General features: G+C 45.8%; 1 protein-coding gene across 2 annotated transcripts in view; it reads left to right on the top strand.

Moving 5' to 3' along the window:
* LOC142467830 (transcription factor COE3-like) overlaps positions 1–20819 on the top strand; it is a 259166-nt gene that overhangs the window by 230601 nt on the left and 7746 nt on the right. For both annotated transcript variants that reach the window (XM_075573731.1, XM_075573722.1), the window contains exons 12-15: positions 11369–11434; positions 12924–13098; positions 14886–15071; positions 19799–20002. In XM_075573731.1, the coding sequence (XP_075429846.1) occupies positions 11369–11434; positions 12924–13098; positions 14886–15071; positions 19799–20002 (631 nt within the window). The remainder of the gene's footprint in view (positions 1–11368; positions 11435–12923; positions 13099–14885; positions 15072–19798; positions 20003–20819) is intronic.

The raw sequence follows: 20819 nt of genomic DNA, 5'->3' as shown, positions 1-20819 counted from the left end.
GTCCCCACAGTACATTGGGTGCTAGGCACCCTGATGTCCTTATCCCAATGTCCGAGTCCACCCAGAAGTGTATAGAGTAGCAGTACCCCGTAAACTGTTGGTGCACTTAGTTGAGGTACCTGCCGAGTACTCAAGTACTTGGTGCGGCCGACTTAGCAATAGGGATCCGCTGATCCAGCGAGGTCGCCGCCCACGATGGCGTCCGCCTCCATGTGGGGTGAACTCCCGCTGGATGGTATCACCATAAAGAGTCTTTCACGATGAAGGTTGTCTGGTCCCATATCACAGGCCGCAAGTCACCGCACGGCGTCTTCACTATTTCCCTGACACTAAGCAGTAAAATGAGGAAGTGCCTTCCCTAAAGCAACCACAAACTCAACTTGAGTGGAGCCTATCTGGGACATAAGGGGGGAACTCTGGCCTAGTCTGGGTGCCACTGACACTCAGACCCTACCTTCCCCTTCTCTGTCCTGGCTCCAACTGGCGTAGTCCCGCTGAGCGCGCCAAATGTTTCTCTTCATGAGCAGGAGATCCGGGCCGCCCTATTGGCTGTGTCTGCCCAGGTGATCGGCAGCCTCTAGGGCTCCTGGGAACTGTACTTCCCTTGCAGAGCCTATCTAGGTAATCGCCGCCGCTATAGTGAGTCCCCTACGCATGCGCATCTTTCCCAGAGGCTCATGGGACTTGTAGTCCCTGCGCGGAGCCGTGTTACAAGTTGCCTGCAGCAATAAGATACTGCGCATGCGCAACTACACTGATGGCGGTGCCCTTACCGGCATCCCGCCGGGGTGCTTCAGCGACCGTATTGATCGCCCCTGCAACTTCCCGGGCTAACCGGCAAGTCCCCCGCTCGTAGCGGAGGTAAGGAGGACCACAGGGAGCCTGGCTACATATATAATGTTTGATAATGCTTGGACCAATGAGAGGCAGCAAGCCCAGCACAGAAGCTATGTGTTTAGCCACATGAATTAGGACGGCCCAAGTTAATGCTCAGGGGCTGAGGTGGGAGAGAAAGACAGTGAAACTAGCAGTGGTACTATTACCTGTGCAGAACACGAGCCGCTGCTAGGGGAACGGAGGGGGCGGCTCCCAGGGAGCCCGGCAAACAAACCTAAGACAGGTCTCTTAACAATGACAAATGGCCTGTGCTCATGGACTCACTTTCCTGTAACTGTGACGAGCCCAGAGTCCTTCAGCACACGAAACACTGGGCTGGATACAGCAGCCGCCGTTAACTCTATCCCTGCACTGTCTGACATGTATTACTCATATCACAACAGCACGGGTTCAATAATACATGTTATTCCATACAGCACTGTTCTGCGTGGTACATTACATGTGTGCAGGCCCAGTCCCTGCCCCGCAGAGCTTACAATCTGTTGTAGGGGCCTGATGCACTGGGAGATAACGTGAATCACACAAGGTCATAAAGAGCTGACACCAGGATTTGGACCTGGCTTCAAACTCAGTGTCGTGTTGTTGTGTTAGCAGAGTCAGTGTTGTGTTGTGTTGTTGTGTTAGCAGAGTCAGTGTTGTGTTGTTGTGTTAGCAGAGCCAATGTTGTGTTGTTGTGTTAGCAGACTCAGTGTCGTATTGTTGTGTTAGGAGGGTCAGTGTTATGTTTTGTGTTCGCAGAGTCAGTGTTGTGTTGTAGTGTTAGCAGAGTCAGTGTTGTGTTTTGTGTTCACAGAGTCAGTGTTGTGTTGTTGTGTTAGCAGAGTCAGTGTTGTGTTGTTCTGTTAGCAGAGTCAGTGTCGTATTGTTGTGTTAGTAGAGTCAGTGTTGTGTTGTGTTAGCAGAGTCAGTGTTGTGTTGTTGTGTTAGCAGTGTCAGTGCCTTGTTGTTGTGTTAGGAGGGTCAGTGTTGTGTTGTTGTGTTAGCAGTGTCAGTGTTGTGTAGCAGTCAATGTCGTCACTCACTGAGCCGCTCCTTCAGCAGTAGTGTAAGCTATTAAAAATGCTACATCAATAAATAATCAAATTCCAACAAAGAGGTAGAATAAATAAAAATAGTATTTGTAGTATATTTAGAAAGGGTAAGTAATGAATTAAAAATCAATCAGGTGACGCTCTCTCCATTTCCCGGTGTATTTATATACAGTAAATACCCATAATGATCATATTACCAGTTTCAGCGGGGATATTTGTGACTGGATTATGCATGTGGGGACAGGGTTTTTCTTTATATGTTTCGTGTATCTGGGAGCAATGTAAGTATTATGGTCTGGGCGGGGTATCACATCTTCAGATTGGAGCAAGGGAAGTGATAGTAACAGAAAAGTCATTATCTGATTCTCCCCTGATATTAACCGCGGTGAGAACGGCAACGGTGGAAATACAGCTCCTGGAAGTTACATGGAAGTGAATGCATCATTCATTCTGTGGGATGCTTCTCATTGTCTGTGTATCTTTATGTTATGTACACTGGCGACACACTTTATTCGAGCTCGGCTAGTCCCACGAATTCGGGTATACCCGGGTGTATTGAGGTTTGTGACTGTTTTCTGCCCGAGTGCATTGCAATATTTTCCAGGCAGGGATTGAAGCATTTTATTCCCGCTGGCTGCAATACTGCACAGTATATATATATATATATACTGCATTACAATTCATGAATTTATGCCATCTGGTAGACACGCAAAGCATTGTAGCCTATTAAATCCTAATCATTATCATTTAACAGATCAGCCGCCCGTCAGCCAGGCATGAACCGTGGCTGGGAAGGCAAACGCAACGGGGCTTGTCATAGGTGAGGAGCGGCGCATTCCAGGTATCTGCCAGGTACATACTGGGTATTTGCTCGAATAAAGTGTGTCGGTGCAGTACATAGCGCTGATGGTGTGCTCAGACAGTACAGCACAGGGAATTATCATAATACAAGAAGCGCAGCAAAGTCAGACAATAGGAAAGGAAATCCCAGCCCCGGAGAGCTTACAATCTAAGTGGAATGATGGGAGAGGTGAGAGCAGGTGTATAAATCAGGCCTGATAGGGTATAATGAGATGCAGGGAGAGAGGTGGGAGGGGAGAGGTCCCAGGTATCGGAGGAGATGAGGAGTAGGTTAGAGAGAGGTGTATAAATCAGGCCTGGGAGGGTATAATGAGATGCAGGGAGAGTGGTAGGAGGGGAGAGGTCCCAGGTATTGGGGGAGATGAGGAGTAGGAGGTGAGAGAGCAGGTGTATAAATCAGGCCTGGGAGGGTATAATGAGATGCAGGGAGAGAGGTAGGAGGGGAGAGGTCCCAGGTATTGGAGGAGATGAGGAGTCGGAGGTGAGAGAGCAGGTGTATAAATCAGGCCTGGGAGGGTATAATGAGATGCAGGGAGAGAGGTAGGAGGGGAGAGGTCCCAGGTATTGGAGGAGATGAGGAGTCGGAGGTGAGAGAGCAGGTGTATAAATCAGGCCTGGGAGGGTATAATGAGATGCAAGGAGAGAGGTAGGAGGGGATATGTCCAAGGTATTGGAGGAGATGAGGAGTAGGATGTGAGAGAGGTGTATAAATCAGGCCTGGGAGGGTATAATGAGAAGCAAGGAGAGAGGTAGGAGTGGGAGAGGTCACAGATATTGGCGGAGATGAGGAGTAGGAGGTGAGAGAGCAGGTGTATAATTCAGGCCTGGGAGGACATAGTGAGATGCAGGGAGAGAGGGAGAGAGGTCCCAGGTATTGGAGGGGATGAGGAGTAGGAGGTGAAGAAGCAGGTGTATAAATAAGGCCTGTGAAGTAAGAGTATTACTGAAGGTTACACAGCAGCCTAGAGGGTTAGTATTTAGATGTGTAAAACTTCTCAGAGCATTTAGATAGCCAGGTTCTCACAGTTGAAGAGTTGTTGACAAAGTGCAGAGTAAAAGTCCTCTTGTATTCTTCACCTCCAACTAAATGCCTCATTTAACTCCAGAGACACTTCCTATGGGACACTTAAGATGTTACACAGCCATGTGAAACGAGAGCCTATACCTGTACCGTATGTAAGTGCTGTAGGTTTTTGAATTACTGGTGTATTTTGGATTTAGATTTACATGATATTTAAGGAGCAGGTCCTCCTACTCGTTTCTTTTTTTACCCCCCCCCCCCTTCTTTTTACAGGGTGAGAAATGGGGAGGGGGAGAGGAGTCAAACACCACTATTTTCATCTTTGAGAATACCCCGGTTTCCGAGATATTTACCAAATCTCGGACCAATAGGCAGCTGCCACGTCATTGGTTGTGGCTTCCATTGGATGCACAATTAGATTCGGGAAGTAGCAGCGGTAGCTTTCCCAGTAAGTACCTTGGGAACCCTCTGGTCCTTGGAGCTGATAATAGTGAGTTTCGGCTCTGGAAGACCCCCCCTAGATTGCTCCTTTAAACTAGGTTAACACCACTTTATGCCTCAATGCCCATCTTCACAGCCCAATAACGTAACGTGGAGCCACGGGTAACAGTGTGGCGGAGGGAATGGGGGACCTGCTGCTTTCAGTTGTCCTGGGCCCCACTATTTCTGTTGGTGGCCATCCATGTCCTCTACGGTCCGATAAAGTCAACACAGGGACATAATGTTACCGAATCATACCTACACGTGCCGTTACTCACATCCAGGCCTTGGAACTGAGTTTTTCCAGCGTCGGGGGGGGTGCAACACCACAGCTAGGTAGGATTTAACCAACGCTATGCCAGTGTTATTTACCTCTTTAGTTAAACCTCGGTTTCTGGTTCTGGATGGAAGCAAGACCAAGACATACTTACCCTTAACATTGCGCTACACCAGGGGCGGCCAACCCCCGGTCCTCCAGGGCCACCACCAAGTCAGATTTTAAGGATATCCCTGCTTCAGCACACGTGGCTCAATCAGTGGCTCTATTGTTGACCCAAGGTCCCCTTACCCTACCCAATCCCTCTTAAAACCTGACCTGTTGGTGGCCCTTGAAGACTGGGGTTGGCCCACCCCTGCACTACAGTAACGTGGCATTAAAGCATATACTAATGAGATATACAGCGGCCGCTATGTTTGCATATAGTGAGCTTTGTGGATATGCATTAACCTCGGGGAAGCTAATGTCCTATACAGTACTGCTTTAGGTGACGCTATGAGCCCTGATCTAACAGATTTGGCCCATTTAATAATCAATACTGATAAAGGATGGGGTTATTTATCACAGTCGCCAGCTGGAAAACTGGGGCAAAACCACTGAACCGATGTTATCAAGGAAACACCTTCCCAATACAACCAATGGGGTTTCTTTGATACATCTGCAGTGTTTTTGTACTAGTTTTGCAGCTGAGCGACTGTGATAAATGACCCTGTTAGGTTTCCTCTCCTTTATCAAGCTATGGAAACGAGCCGAAGACACAGTGAAAATACACGTTGTCACTTCCAATACACAGTGGTCTCCAGCCGTAGCTGTGACTTGATACTGCACAGGGTAAATAATGCGGTTTTCTCAGCAATAATTTAGGGACACCTTTAAGTCTGGTTCTTCCTGGACTGCTCGCAGTAAAGTGATGCGTGACATTTCTCATAAGCTCGCCTGGCCCCCGATGTGACCTGTGCAATTACTGCCGACAGGAGCTGAAGCTGTGTGTCCTGGGGGGGTTTGATATTATATTCATCCCTATCCCATTTACCCTCACACCCTTTGCTTTCCGTCTGCTTCTCTCTGCCTCCATCGATCATGTTTTGGACCTGCTGTCATCCTCCTCGCCACTTCTATTCCCGACCTCCACATCTTTCCCACCAGCCGCTGTCTCCGTTCTGCGCGGGGCTGCAATCCCTTATTTACTGCTTCACACTCACTTTTATTGCAGTGTGTTCCATCGCTTTCCTTTCCGCCTCTCAGTCAGATATCAGTGAAGCCCGCAGCGCTCATTCCCAAGCACATTTCAATGGCGTTACGTCCACAGGGTGATGGGACAAACAGGAGCGGATGCTTCACAGGGACAAAAGTGTCATTACTGACAGAGCTTGTATACATGGTCGGAGAATGATCGAGAAAAGTCATGAAATGATGCAGCATTTGATTTTGAGCCACGTGATAAAAGGAATCTAACTCTGTCATATATGTGTGTGTGTGTTTGTTTGTATGTATGTATGTATGTATATATATTTATATTCAGTGGTTGACAAATCACCAAAAAATCTACTCGCCACACAAAAAATCTACTCGCCACCTAGTACCAAACGTGTGCTGCTTGGGCCAATATTTACTCGCCCGGGGGTTAAATCCACTCGCCCGGGGCGAGCAAATGTATAGGTTTGTCGAACACTGTCTATATTTATATATTAACACACACACATTCCCAGCTAGCTCAAACTCCTACACCCACCATATCATTAATATATATTTATGTCAAAAAGCGTGCTACTGAGCGTGGCAAATGTATACAACAAAAGACAGGGGTGCCCAATGCTACATCCAATTGACAAAACATATATGGTAATAAGTATAAAGTTTAAATACTTCAATAATACTTGGTTATTTATTTAAACCCTTTGGCCAAAGCGTCGTAAGCCTGCACACCAAACGTCAAGGTATAACCAAAAATGCAGGTTCTAACACTAAAACTGTGAACCCTTCCTTTACCTCTGTATGAGGGGAAGCAACTACAGTGAGTCCTGTCCATACTGCAAAATGCTATAACTATATTGATCTATTATTTTTTCATATGTTGATGAACCCACCAGCCAAGTAAGTATTGGGGTCCTCCAGTTAACTAGTAACACTGAAATAGTCCCCCGATCTAAGCATAGGAAGAAGTGACCATACAGTATGTTAGCTGGATTGTATTTGTATTGGGAAAAACAAGTCTCAATCCCATAGTCATCTCCTTGTGACCACAATTTGGTAGATCACCAAAAGTTGTGTGTAAGACCCTCAGACACACATTGGAGGATAGAGCAACAAGACCTCTCTTGTCCTAAGCTATGCCACACCTTCCCCACACCCTTACACTCACCCTAATCTTTCATATATTCAATGGGACATGAAAACTAATTTCTTCAAAGAAATCTATTCCTTGCCCTCTACATATCCTCAATCCTCTTCCTCTGGCCTCTTCCATAACATGCCATACAGTAGGTCTCAAAGAGCATCCCAGCTTTCTCCTCCATGGCCAGCAGCTTCGAGAAACACACCCACCTTCTTCATCCCTTTTCCCTTATGTTTCACCTACCTTAAATATTGTACGCTCCATGGAGCAGGCCCTCCGTACCTAGTGTATTCGTGTACTGTATGTTATTGTTACTGTCTTCACGCCCCATTATACCACGGTATGGAATATGTTGGCGTGTTATAATTTAACGATAATAATAATAATATTAGTCATTTTTGAAGTAACATCCACATAAATCATGAAATATATAATAAACACTGCTTTTGCTGGAGGGAATAGACATAAATGAGCAAATAACGCTGAGGCAGTTCTGATAGATGCGGCTCAGTGACCAAATAAAATTGCTTTAGGAAATGGTCAGTGGGGACCATCTTTAAGAGTCCCTCAGAGAAATGTCTCAGGTCATTATCTCAAACCAACAGAAAACTGCTTGTGAGTTTCTCAGTGCAGTGTAGGAGGTTGTAACCAACGCTTCTTATTTATCTCCCAAAAACTTTTGGGTGTTCCTGTTACCATCGCTCCCTTCCTACCCTGGATGCATCACTATTTGTAAGGGAATCAGTACATATTCCCTGTGAAGGTTGAGAATATTTTCAGTTACACCTTATAATTCACATTTACACTTTTTTGTCTGCACCAGCACTGTTGTTTAGCGCCGTTCCAAGTCACTGGGTTCCGAGAGGAATTCAGCAGCCAGAGGTTACATGGCTACATATACAGTATATATATATACTAAGAAGTCTTCTACTGCCATGTATGACATTCCGGTGCTGGAAGCCCCAAGGTGTCATACGACAGGAGACTGTTGAGTAAATTTGAGCCTAAATGTTTAACGTGCTAGAAATCCTCAATGTATCTCATGTTGCCAGATCCCAGGGGCAGATGATCTCAGCAGGGTTTGCTGTGAGGAAGGGCTGTAGATAGCTTCAGCCAAGGTCTGTCACCTTCCACGATGAATACCGGATGCCTCAGTAAGCGGCTGAAAGGCTGTCTCAGGAAGAAGGTCATTATTCCCTTGCCTCAGTGAGCTTGATGTCCAAAGAGAGTGTTTGACCTTTATTGGTCTTGTTGTTTTTACCTTTGCTTTCTTTTGTTCCAAACACTGTGTTGTGAAATTAGTCAGTAGTTTGTAACAAAAAAAATACGTTCTAAAATTTTTATGGGAGTATAAAATGTGGCCACCGTTGTGATCCTTTTAATTGTGACTTGGCACCCTAGGATCATAGCCGCTCTATTTCATTAGGTTTGAATCGCTAATGAGCCACTAAGGATTCCTCATGGGTTGTGTTGTATATCAATGATACTTGTTCCTTCGCACAGCTATGGTTTCAAGCATGAATGTGCCAAGTTACATGTCTTATCTCATAACATTATCCTAAACAATAGTAATGATGTTACAGTGCTTTGTTGTACAGTATAGACATTGGACAGACATTGACATCTGGATGGGCTACATGTTGCCTTGCAGCTAAAGACCACTTAGTAGATATAACTTGTACTTGTATGAAAGTCACAAGGAGCTGTTGGATTAAATCGAAGGTCACCTGTTTTCAAAGTATATAACGTTAGCACTAGATGCTTGTACCTTATGGTCCATTTGTTTAAAGGAGCAATCCCCATTTTATTTTTGTTGTTATATGAACTGAACATGGGGTGGGGGCTTCTCAGAGCTGAGTTTTGGACCCCCAACCTCCAGGGACCTCCCTGGTTCCTGGGCAACTCAAAGCTGAGCCATGGACCTCGACCTCCAGGGAACTCTCTGGTTCGCAGGGCATCTCGGAGCTGATTAATGGACCCCGACCTCCAGGAAACTCCCAGGTTCCAAGAGCCACTGAAAGCTGAGCCATGGACCTCGACTTCCAAGGAACTCGCTGGTTCTCGGGCAAATCGGAGCTGAGCCATGGACCCAGACCTCCAGGGACCTCCCTTTTTCCTGGGGCCACTCCACTGGGCCATGGTCCCGTGAACTCTGTGGACCTCCCTGGTTCCCAAGATACTTCATGTATTTTGTGCCAGTTTCCAATGTGCATAAAGCTGGAACGTCATCTCTCGATGTCACATCTTCCAATGACGGTGCTGCTTTCTATTTGCCGTCAGAGTCAGGCTGACCCCCGTGACTATTAGCCGCCATGGTGAGGCTGACCCCCGCAGCTATTTGACTACCATCGGGCTTATATTTTAACCCAAAGTAAATAGTAAAAAAAGTTTGAAAAAAAATCTCAAATAAATGAATTGAGCAGCACGGACATGTTATAAATGGGCCTCAGTGTCTGATGGCATAGCACCACTTAGTACATCTGGGGGCCGTCTGAATTTATAAGAGCCTGCAAGAACAGTAGAGCTGGTTTTACAGTTACTGACTTGATGCATTACTGCCATATATTGCAGTTGTCACATTATTGCTACTGAAATATCTGTTGCTAACTAGATTGGGGCTTGAAGTGGAGAGCCTGCTTTTTAACCTGTTTGTTGCCAGCTATAACCATCCCGTGGAGAGTAGAAAAATACAATTAGCAGCACATTGAGAACACAACTTTCAGCTACGTCTCTCTGTGATGCAGGAGAGATACGGAGGAAATGGGAACATGAGTGGATGATAAGTGGATTGCTTAGTGAAAGCAATGAGAACATGATCACCTTGAAGATACGGGAGGAGAAATAAGGGCAGATGGGAAAAAAGCCCCAAGGACTTTTAGCGGGATAGTCTTTGGAAGGGGTAACAGTGGCATTATTACTGATCCATACAGTGGTCAGCAACAGTGAGAGGGGCAGTTATAGGGGACACGGGCAAGAAGTAGGCTTGGGAAAGAGATGCTGTGTTATATGTAATGGGGACATGTTACTTCATCACATAGGAGCTCGGAAGATACGGTATATAAGATGCAAACAAGATGTGACGTGGATGAACAATGTCCGTTTATTGTAAATGTACTGTTATACATGCCGCTGGTCTTTAAGTGGGAATGGGCTGCACTTGGACGAGGGGAAGCTCACTGGGAATGGGCCTACATGTGGACAAGGAGGTGCTCACTGGGAATGGGCTGCACGTGGACAAGGAGAAGCTCACTGGGAATGGGCTGCACGTGGACAAGGAGAAGTTAACTTGGATTGGGCTGCACGTGGTCAAGGAGAAGATCACAGGGAATGGGTTTCATGTGGACAAGGAGAAGCTCACTGGGAATGTGCCTGCACGTGGACAAGGAGAAGCTCACTGCCAATGTGCCTGCACGTGGACAAGGAGAAGCTCACTGGGAATGTGCCTGCACGTGGACAAGGAGAAGCTCACTGGGAATGTGCCTGCACGTGGACAAGGAGAAGCTCACTGGGAATGTGCCTGCACGTGGACAAGGAGAAGCTGACTGGGAATGTGCCTGCACGTGGACAAGGAGAAGGTCACTGGGAATGTGCCTGCACGTGGACAAGGAGAAGGTCACTGGGAATGTGCCTGCACATGGACAAGGAGAAGGTCACTGGGAATGTGCCTGCACGTGGACAAGGAGAAGGTTACTGGGAATGTGCCTGCACGTGGACAAGGAGAAGCTCACTGGGAATGTGCCTGCACGTGGACAAGGAGAAGGTCACTGGGAATGTGCCTGCACGTGGACAAGGAGAAGCTCACTGGGAATGTGCCTGCACGTGGACAAGGAGAAGCTCACTGGGAATGTGCCTGCACGTGGACAAGGAGAAGCTCACTGGGAATGCCCTTACATGTGGACCAGGAGAAGGTTACTGGGAATGTCGCTCCCTCTGAAGCCGATAAACCTAGTTTCAATTCCGGTTTCACGCCTTGTGACCTTGTGCAAGTCACGTTATCTCCCTGTGCGTCAGCCACCAAAATTATATTAGGCTTGTTGAGGCCGGGATGGATTGTGCCTCCAAAATTTTATGTACAGTGCGGCGTATATTGTCAACACTAAAAAAGGAACAACATCACTATTACTGCATATTATAATAATAATAATTATTATTATTATTGTTATTATTAAATAAGAGATTCCAATCTCTTGCATATAAGATGTAATTATGCTTGTACAGTCCACGGTGTTGCTTTGAAAGAATACTGTATACAGTGAATTATTATAACAATACCTAAACTACTATGAAATACATTGATTATTCGGCATTGATAAAGGGTTATATATTGATATACTGTATGAGCCAGGCTTTGCTTCGCTATCAGCCACTCTCCTCCCCAGCTCTTTCCCTGATAAAGTCCTCACAGGCCTTCCTTTCCTCGTGGCCCTCCTAATGTTAACATGTCTTCTTCTCTGTCTGGCCCACAGGAGGTCTTGCTGAAGAGGGCTGCTGATCTGGTGGAGGCGCTCTACGGCATGCCTCACAATAACCAGGTAACCCACTGCTCACACCACAGCTGCGGTACCATTCCCACCAATCGGATTCACAGCACCCTGGGGAACGGGTAATATATCCCTCGCCCAGCACATTTAATATACGTTAGTGATAGGATTACCAGAGGTTATTTTAGTGACTCTCTTAGAATGTGGCTCATGAAAAAGATTCTTTAATAAAGTCTCCCGGCTGCAAAACGAGGGGGAAACCAGTGAAACAGAATGGAAGAGGATTTATTACAGGGAAAGCTCCCCTTCCTTTCAGTGGGATTCTTTTTATTCATCTGGTGCAGTTCTTTTGCCCCAATTTGAGAGACTTTGGTAAATAATCCCAATGAAGTGATGGGAATCCATTAGGAACCCACCAAAAGGACAGACGTGCTGAACTTTTACATGTGTAAATTACCCAATGTGACCACATTTCTTTACCACAAAACTTGTTAGATACCCACTGGGAATCCAAGGAATCCAGTCCCAGAGACTCTCGAAGCCGTCACCAGGCTAAGTTCTTTCAAGGCTCACGCTGTCTCACATTTTAATAATGCCTGTATAAATGCTACATACGCCCAAAACATATATTATCCCTAACTGTCCATGCAACGTCTTTATATATAATGGATAGCCTCGGTTTGTTTAATGCAGCCATGTATTGTCATCATAAGTCAGTGCCCAGGACATATACGGGGTAACGAGAGGTAACTCTCAATGTGTTACTTCCCGGTAGAGCGTTTTTTTATAAAGAAACTGTCTGAATGGCATGGTGTTTTTACGCTGCATATTGATTGCGGAGGGAAAAGCACCGGGGCGCTCTTCTGTCGTATAAAAGCATGTTCTTTATTGGGCAAAAATTTTTAAAAAGAATATTACACAGAATTAGAGAAAAAGTATTCAGCAATGCATATCGCTTCAGCAGAATCAGGGCGGCCTCGCCATTGTGTGCAGCAGCTGGTTATTCCCTGCAGGGACATGGAAGGGTTCATCTAGCAGCTGTTTGGCGCCCACACCTCTGGTGAGGTGACGTGCTGCTGAATACTCTCTCTCTCCTCTGTGCAATATTGTTTTCACTTTCTTTTCCAATAAAGAGCATGCTTTTATACAGACAAAGTGCCCCCGTGCTTTTAGTCTGCTCAGTCTATATCTGGCTGTGGTTACGGACTGGTTGCACTGTACCAGACATGCAATAACTGGGAATGATGCCTAGAAAGGAGGTCACCCAACGTTTCCACTGCTCTGTTTTCTTTACATTTTCCCTATTGTGGCGTGATCGTGTGTGCAGGGTCATTTTAGCTTTTGTGAGCTGTTATTGCCATATACTGATTTTATACGATCTGTAGATATAATTGCTTGAATTACAACCACGAGGAGTGTAAGAGCAGTGGGATCAATTGGTGAATGTGCCTCCTTTGTAGGTAATAGCCAGACCCTCTCATTGACCTTCATGTTGACCTGCCCATTCACACATTTATATGCTTCTTACCCCCTCCCCCAGGACATCATTCTAAAGAGAGCTGCGGACATCGCTGAAGCCTTGTACAGCGTCCCCCGCAACTCGAACCAGCTGTCATCACTGGCAAATCACCACCACTCGGGCATGATGGGAGTCAACTCCTTCGGCAGCCAGCTGGCCATCAACATCGCCGAGTCTTCGCAGGCTTCTGAGCAAGGTGAAGAGCCTTCCACTGTGACGCACCACCGATATATAAATACTGATCTGTTCAAATCGTTTTTCTGCATATGGGGCATTGTCCTGCTCTTTGTCGCTTCACTCCACAAACCACATCTTGGACAGGTTCATTAGTCTAAGTCAGGAGTGGCCAACTCCAGTCCTCAAGGGCCACCAACAGGTCAAGTTTTTTAAGTAGATCCCTGTTTCAGCACAGGTGGGTCAATCAGTGGCTCAGTCAATGGCTAAGTCACCTGAGCGGCAGCAGGGATATCCTTAAAACCTGACCTGTTGGTGGCCCTTGAGGACTGGAGTTGGCCTCTCCTGGTCTAAGTTATAGATGATGCCACATATTAAAAAACAAACAAACTGAGTACGTGTGATGAGCAAAAAGTCAGTATATCTCTGAATAGAGTAGGCAGAGGATAATTCGTTCTCAAAAATGCTTGGGGTAGACACACGGCTGCCCTAAATATAAACTAAATCGGAGGATTTAACAGGGTCTTATGTTTCACAGAATACAGGAGAACAGGAGGACTTCATGGCCCAAATAGTACATATTTGCTGTAAATGTCTATGTTTCCTGCTATGCTTTCCCTGGCGGGTGTGAGCGTTACATACACTCTTTGATGGAAGCTGTTTTTGAAGCAAGATTTTCTGCATTACAGATAAAAACGGGAGGTGGGGAGTGATAGAAAGTGCCGGCAACTGTGGAAGTCTGGGATTAGAATTCACAGTTTGGCAACGCACATTTTTCATTTTCAGCTTCATAATATTTATAGGAGAGTTGTTGTAACACGCAAAAGTAACAGGAAAACATAATCGCAGTGCGCTCATCCTCACCGCATCAAAGCCATCATCGTTAGCATTAACTCCGCTTCCACAAGTCCGCGACACGTAACGTTAATGAGACATTTCCGTGGGGGCCATACAGGGCGACTAACTCAGAGGCCAGCGACTTTGGATGCCCAGGCACAGAGTCTACAAACTCAAGGGTAACTAGGTAGGGTGCGCAGACAAAAGGTATCTGGGTCAAGATAAAAAAAAGTAACGAAAAGACAAGTCACACACATTAAAAATAAAGAGGAAACATCAGTAGAGTCAAATGAAAGTCATTTTAATGTCTTCAAGAAGTCATAGCAGCATCCAACGCTTCAGTGCATGTAAGCACCTACACCCCGAAGCGTTGGATGCTGCTATGACTTGAAGACATTAAAATGACTTTAATTTGACTCTATTGACTTTTCCTCTTGTTTACCATACTGATGTGGCCAGACTTACCTTTCCTTGAGCCACGGGGGGGGGGGGCAGAATTCTGTGGCTTCAGAAAAGGTGAGAGCTGCAGGCAGCCGTGGGCACCGATCTTCTCTGTTTCATCCCCCACTGCCGCCTTTCTTTGGCTCTTCCCAGCATCGGGGAAAGTTACATCTCATGATGCTACAGCTTTTTGCAGTGGAGGTCTAGTGTAATACTTTTAATTCCTGCTCGGCCCACTTACATATTCTGCTATATTACGCACATCACGTGCAGTGCTGTATATTTCCACGTAACTTTACAGGCAAAATATAATAATAAACCATAAATAGCCTCTGCTGCCGCCAGCGAAAGGGCAAAGTATCTCAACCATTAGAAACAAACAAGGTCTTCATTCCACATTTACTAAATACTGTAGTGTTTACTAATGATCCGTCGGGGTCTGGAGACACCAGGTTCCCTTCCTGTTGTGCATCTTACTTTCCTATGTTCCCGGAGTCACATTGTGTGTGTTTTGGGACTCTCCTCTCTCAGGTTACTCCAGGAACACAAGCAGTGTATCTCCGAGAGGGTACGTGTCCAGTTCCACCCCCCAGCAGTCGAATTACAACACCATCACTTCCAGCATGAATGGATACGGAGGGGCGGGGATGACCAGCCTGGGGGTTCCAGTGTCGCCGAATTTCCTCAACGGCTCCACTGCTAATTCTCCATATGCAAGTGAGTCCCTTCCGGTCTCCGCTGTCAAAACCTGGGTTCATTTTGAAGGGGCCATCCTGGATACCTATTTGTTAAGCACCTGTCAATGAAACTGTGCCTGCTCTGTACAGTGATTCTAACAACTGACATTGACGCTGCCTTAGGATTAACTGATTATTTTAAGAGTTTTAAAGAGGATTTAAGAAAAACAGAGTGCTGGAATTATCTCAGAAACATTTCATTATTTTAAAGAGAGTTTTACTGTAGTTAAGTTTTTCAGGGGAAGAAATCATTAGTGCTGGTTTGCATTATAAAAAAAAAAAATCCAACTGAGTAAAAACATATTTTGTGAGTAGTTTTAGTATTCTGATGTTTGTGTCTTTTTGTGAGTAATGCAGCTTCCCGCAGGAGGGCTTGCACAGAATGCTCCTGGGAATGTCTAGCTTCATTACCCAGTAATGTGAACATGGATAGATTGTGGCAGGTCCAACGGGATCAGAACATACGGCAATTCAGCGCGAGCAGTGAGCTAATCCAACGCAGGAGAGCTCGCAGCGGCAGCGTACTTTTGAGCTCGACCTGCTTGCTGCTCTCACCTGTTGCCACTCAGCCTCGTGGACACCTGGCTTCCTTTTAAAGCAGACCACTTCCACTCCCTGCTTGCCAGATCAATGTGGTTTTAACATTGTATCCAGCCGTGCTGATCTAATTCGTCTGACCTGCTTCCTGTCTGAACACCTGCCTGCCTGACTTCACTCTTCACCTGTGCCCGCCCTGACCCTGCTTGACTACACTGTTGCTTTCTGCCCACCCTAACCTTGGCCTGTTTAATCCATTATCCTGCTTGCCATCTGCCCTGACCTCAGCCTGTTTCATCTTCTCTTCTGCCTCGTCCATTGTACGGCATTTACCTGTCGATCCTGCACGATACCTGCCCTTCACCAACTCTGCCGCACAACCCGTCTCCACGGCCACCCTCTGGGCTCCATCCAGTCCCGTCTGCTCCAGCTATCAGGATCCGCTCCCTGTCACTGAGCCCACCCTCATTGGTGCCTTACAGATTGATCTGGCCCAACCATGGATTCTGCTGGAGCAAGTAATGCTATTGACAAACTGGTAGGTGTTATTCAGACATTACAAGCTCAAGTAAATATGCTTCAACAAACCCAATAAGACAGTTTGCAAGCTCTGCCTGCCTCAGCTTATTTACCCCAGCCTGCCACAAACTCCTTTAGGCGAACCTAAGATGCCACTACTTTTCTGGGGAAAGACAGCTTCTTAGGTGCTTCCTGAATCCAGCTGATGTTTTGTCTATGCCCATGAATGTATCCTGCTGACTGATAGTGTGAGAGTGGCGATGCTTTGTTCTGGGTCTCCCCACTACTTCAACAGTCCAAACCCTATCCAGTCTGATCATCATGTTAACCACATCCAACTTATTGCTACCACTTAAATGATAAGAGGGAGATGTAGAGATCCCTGCCCTGGGCTATGCTTGAGGTTGGAGCATCAGGAAGTTTCATTGACATTGAGTTGGTTCCAACTAAAGACCTGTCAACTCTCCCTAAGGATTGCCCCACTTTAGTGGAGGCTATCGATGGAAATCCCCTGTCGTCAGGCTCAGTTACCAAGTAGACTGTACTATTAATGGTGTCAACAATTCAGGACCATTAAGAGACTTTAATTTTAGTCCTCATCTATACACTGCATTTTCAGGTCATAATGGGTTTGCCATAGCTGTCGCTGCACAATCCACAAAATATTTGACCTACCAAACATGTTTTGTTCCGGTCACCGTTCTGCCTTCAAAAAAAACCCTCTGCTAAACAACAATGCAATGAATTCAAAAAGTCGGTGAAGACCAAGGTAACAGATGGAATAGGGATGGTCACAGCCATGACCTCTATCCCACAAGCCTATCAGGATTACTGGGACATGTTTGATTTAAAAAAAAAAAAGGCAGAAGACTTACCCCTAATTGACCATATAATTGTCCTATCGAACTCTTGCCAGGAGCTTACATTTTATTCGGCCACATTTATTCTCTGTATGAACCTAAACTAAAGATATTGCAGGAATACATCAGAAGATACCTGGAGAAAGGATTCATCCATCATTTGTCCTTTCCAGCAACAGCCTCCATTCTCTTCTTTAGGAAGGACGGTTCGCTTCGCCCTTGTGTGGATTACTGAGCCACGAACTAAATTACAGTGAGAAATAGATACCCGTTGTCGTTAATCCCGGAGCTCCTTGAATGACTTCGTTCAGCCAAAGCATTCTCAGAATTGGATCTAAGAGGGGGCGAACAACTGTGTTCGAATACGTCCAGGGAACAAGTGGAAAACAGCCTTCTGAACCAGGTACCGTATGGTAATTTCGTATACCTTGTTATGCCATTTAGGTTATGCAATGTCCCTGCTATTTTCCAACATTTTGTGAAGGATGTCTTCCGAGACCTGCTGGATCAGTTTGTAGTCTTCTACATTGACGATATCCTCCTCTTTTTGGAGAACCTGGAGAAGCATAGACAACATGTCCAGACTGTATTTGAACGGCACCGGTAGCATAACCTCTATGCAAAACTGGAGAAAAGCGAATTTGAACGCAACACTGTCCAGTTCCTGGGATTCGCAGTCTCCTCTAGAAGGTTTACAAGTGGATCACAGCAAAGTCAAAGCTGTGCAAGAATGACCCATCTCAACAGACATCAAAGGCATTCAACAGGATTGGACAATTATTAGCGGTGCTTTATCCGGGGGGTCCTCCGCCACAGTAATTGCTGCTTTGACGCGAATGTGCACTCCTTTAACTTCAACTCTTTTGGACAATTTAAATGTGTTTTCACCTCGACATCTGTCCTGATGCAACCAGACCCAGCTTTACCATTTATCGTAGAAGTTGACACATCTGAAACTGCCCTCGGCACAATTTTGTCGCAACGTCAAGGACCTAAGATGTTGTTGCATCTTTGTGCTTATTACTCTGATAAAATCAGTCCACCTGAAATAAATGATAGCATCGGAGACGAGACACTTCTACAAATCAAATCCACCTTTGAAGAATAATGGCGCCTGCTAGCTGGAACACTTCATCCAGTGACTATTCAGTTCCACACTTCCTAAAGGATTTCCACAAAGTCTATCCTGAAAATCCGGGTCCTAAGGCAGCTGGAAGATGCCTTGTGAGGAGCAGGATACTCTCAGACCCAACGGGATCAAAACCCACAACCTCCTACAACTCAGGGCAGCGGCAATAGCAGTGCGTTAAACTAGCTGCTGGATAGTTCCACTGCCGAAGAATTCTTTTGAGCTCACAGTACCTGTTTACGGGTCACACCTGTTGCCACTTAGACACTCCCCCTGGCCTCCCTTAAAAGCAGCCACTTACTGGTGTCCAGATCCATGTGGTTTTCCCATTGCATCCAGCCCTGCTGTCTGAGAGTATCTAATTTGTCTGACCTGCTTCCTGCCGGAACATCCGCCTGCATCACTACGCTCCTGACTCAGATCTGCCTGGCCACTCGGTTACTTTCTGCCTGATTTGACCTGGCCTGTTGAAACCTTTATACGGCCTGCCCTGACCTCAGCCTGCCTGACCTTCGCTTCTGCCTCGTCCATTGTACTGCATTTCCCTGCCGATCCTGCCCTTCACCAACTGTGTGATGCACAACCTGTCTCTAAGGTCGTGATCTGGGCCCCGTCCAGTCCCGCCTGCTCCAGCAATCGGAATCCGCGCCCTATCATTGAGCTCACCATCATCGGCGCCTTACTTGATTTATACAATCAACATGAGATTGCTATTTCATATCCCAAAACATTCGGTGATCTGTAGTGGTCTTTTTGTAATGCTGAGACTATAGCTACTAACCAGAGTACATAAAATATCCCACATGTGAGGTCTATAATAAGAGAGTTGTTTCACTGCAATATGACAGTGCGCCAACCATAATGTCAACGTCCTAGTCCAGAACATAGAAAAGAACAAAGAGGACAAGTGCACTCACTTAATTATAATCGACAAGTCTCTTAACAGAGTCTCAGCTCCAAACTCAATGTTTAAAGTGCTAACAAGTTGCATTTACACCAATCTCTACGTGTGAAGAATAAGATGATTGCGAGTCTCCTATTACATATTCTCCTCTGGGGAAAAGATTCAGAAAAGATTCAGACCGTTTCGTATCCACTCGTTCCCTTCCGACTCCCACTCTGAGAAAACGTCCGGATGCAATGTGGCCATCCGATTTTTGGAATGTCTTCCCCGCATGAAAATGGACATTAATAAGAGACAGTGAAAACTCTCTGACAGTGTACTCCAGCTCCTCATCAGGGCCACCAATGACCATGTACTCCAACCCCTTATCAGTGCTACAAATGACCATGTGCTCCAACCCCTCATCATGCCGACCAATGACCATGTACTCCAACCCCTCATCAGGGCCACCATTGACCGTGTACTCCAACCCCTCATCAGGGCCACCAATGTCTGTGCACTCCAACCCCTCATCAGGGCCACCAATGTCTGTGCACTTCAACCCCTCATCAGGGCCACTAATGACCATGTACTCCAACCCCTCATCAGGGCCACCAATTTTCTGAGGCAACCACCCAACATTACATTTATGTGCAATTTAGTTTAATTCACCTGTGTTTAAGTGCGTTGTTTGTGGCAGGTGATTTCTAAAGGGGAGGTTTGAGAACCTCTATTGTGTGGCATTATTTTTAATGTGTACTTTCTGTTGTCTCTTTCAGTCATGCCTTCCAGCCCACCACTCGGAGCATCTTCCATTACCCTTCCATCCAGCGGCAACTCTGCCACCTCTGCTGGGGTCTTCTCATTCTCTCCTGTTAATATGATCTCTGCGGTTAAGCAGAAGAGCGCCTTTGCACCTGTTGTCCGGCCGCAGACCTCCCCTCCACCAACTTGTTCCAGCGTCAGTGCGAACAGCCTCCAAGGTGAGTCCATGAATATACTCTCCCAGCTACACTTTTCCATAACTGCCAACTCAATAAGTTATCAGGACGCTTAGGTACAGTCATAGATTCGAGCTGCTACATTCAAAAATACCAAAGTGTGTGTGTGTGTGTGTGTGTGTGTGTGTGTGTGTGTGTGTGTGTGTGTGTGTGTGTGTGTGTGTGTGTATATATATGTATATATATAAAAGATAATAAAGAACCATAGGCACGCCGTCTGAATGACTAATAAAGTGGGTGCAAATCCTGTACAGAAAGATAGGCAATACGATACCGCACGTGGACGAATATCAGAGGCAGCACTCCAGATGGTAATCAAAAATAATGTATTTGTTCAACAAGACATCATTCCAACGTTTCGGTCCGCAAACGGGACCTTTATCAAGGTGATGATTAACAGAGTGAGCTTAGCACACATATATATACCCCCAGAAACCCAAAATATACAGGTGCAACATATAAAATACTTAAAGCAAAATTACCATCCATAATATTAAACCCCTGTAACCTGTCAATGAATCAACGTTGTCTGCAGCTCCTCGATGTAGCGAAAAAGCCTAATGATGTATTTACTATATATTTGATTACCAAAAAAAAGTTGTTGTTCATTCGAATCCATAAATAGATTTGCGTATGATGGGGCCATATTAGACCCCATCGCTGTCCCCATGAGTTGCAAATAAAAATTCTTTTCGAATTTAAAGTAATTTTTGTGTAAAATTACATCCATGAGTAATAGCAAAAAATCTATTGGAGGAAATAGTATCACATTCTAAAAGGTGTTCTCTACTTGCATTAA

Source organism: Ascaphus truei, chromosome 1 (assembly GCF_040206685.1).
Source record: "Ascaphus truei isolate aAscTru1 chromosome 1, aAscTru1.hap1, whole genome shotgun sequence".
Taxonomy (NCBI): Eukaryota; Metazoa; Chordata; class Amphibia; order Anura; family Ascaphidae; genus Ascaphus; species Ascaphus truei.
Note: the sequence above shows the minus strand (reverse complement) of the source record. Positions and strands in the feature narration are given on the sequence as shown.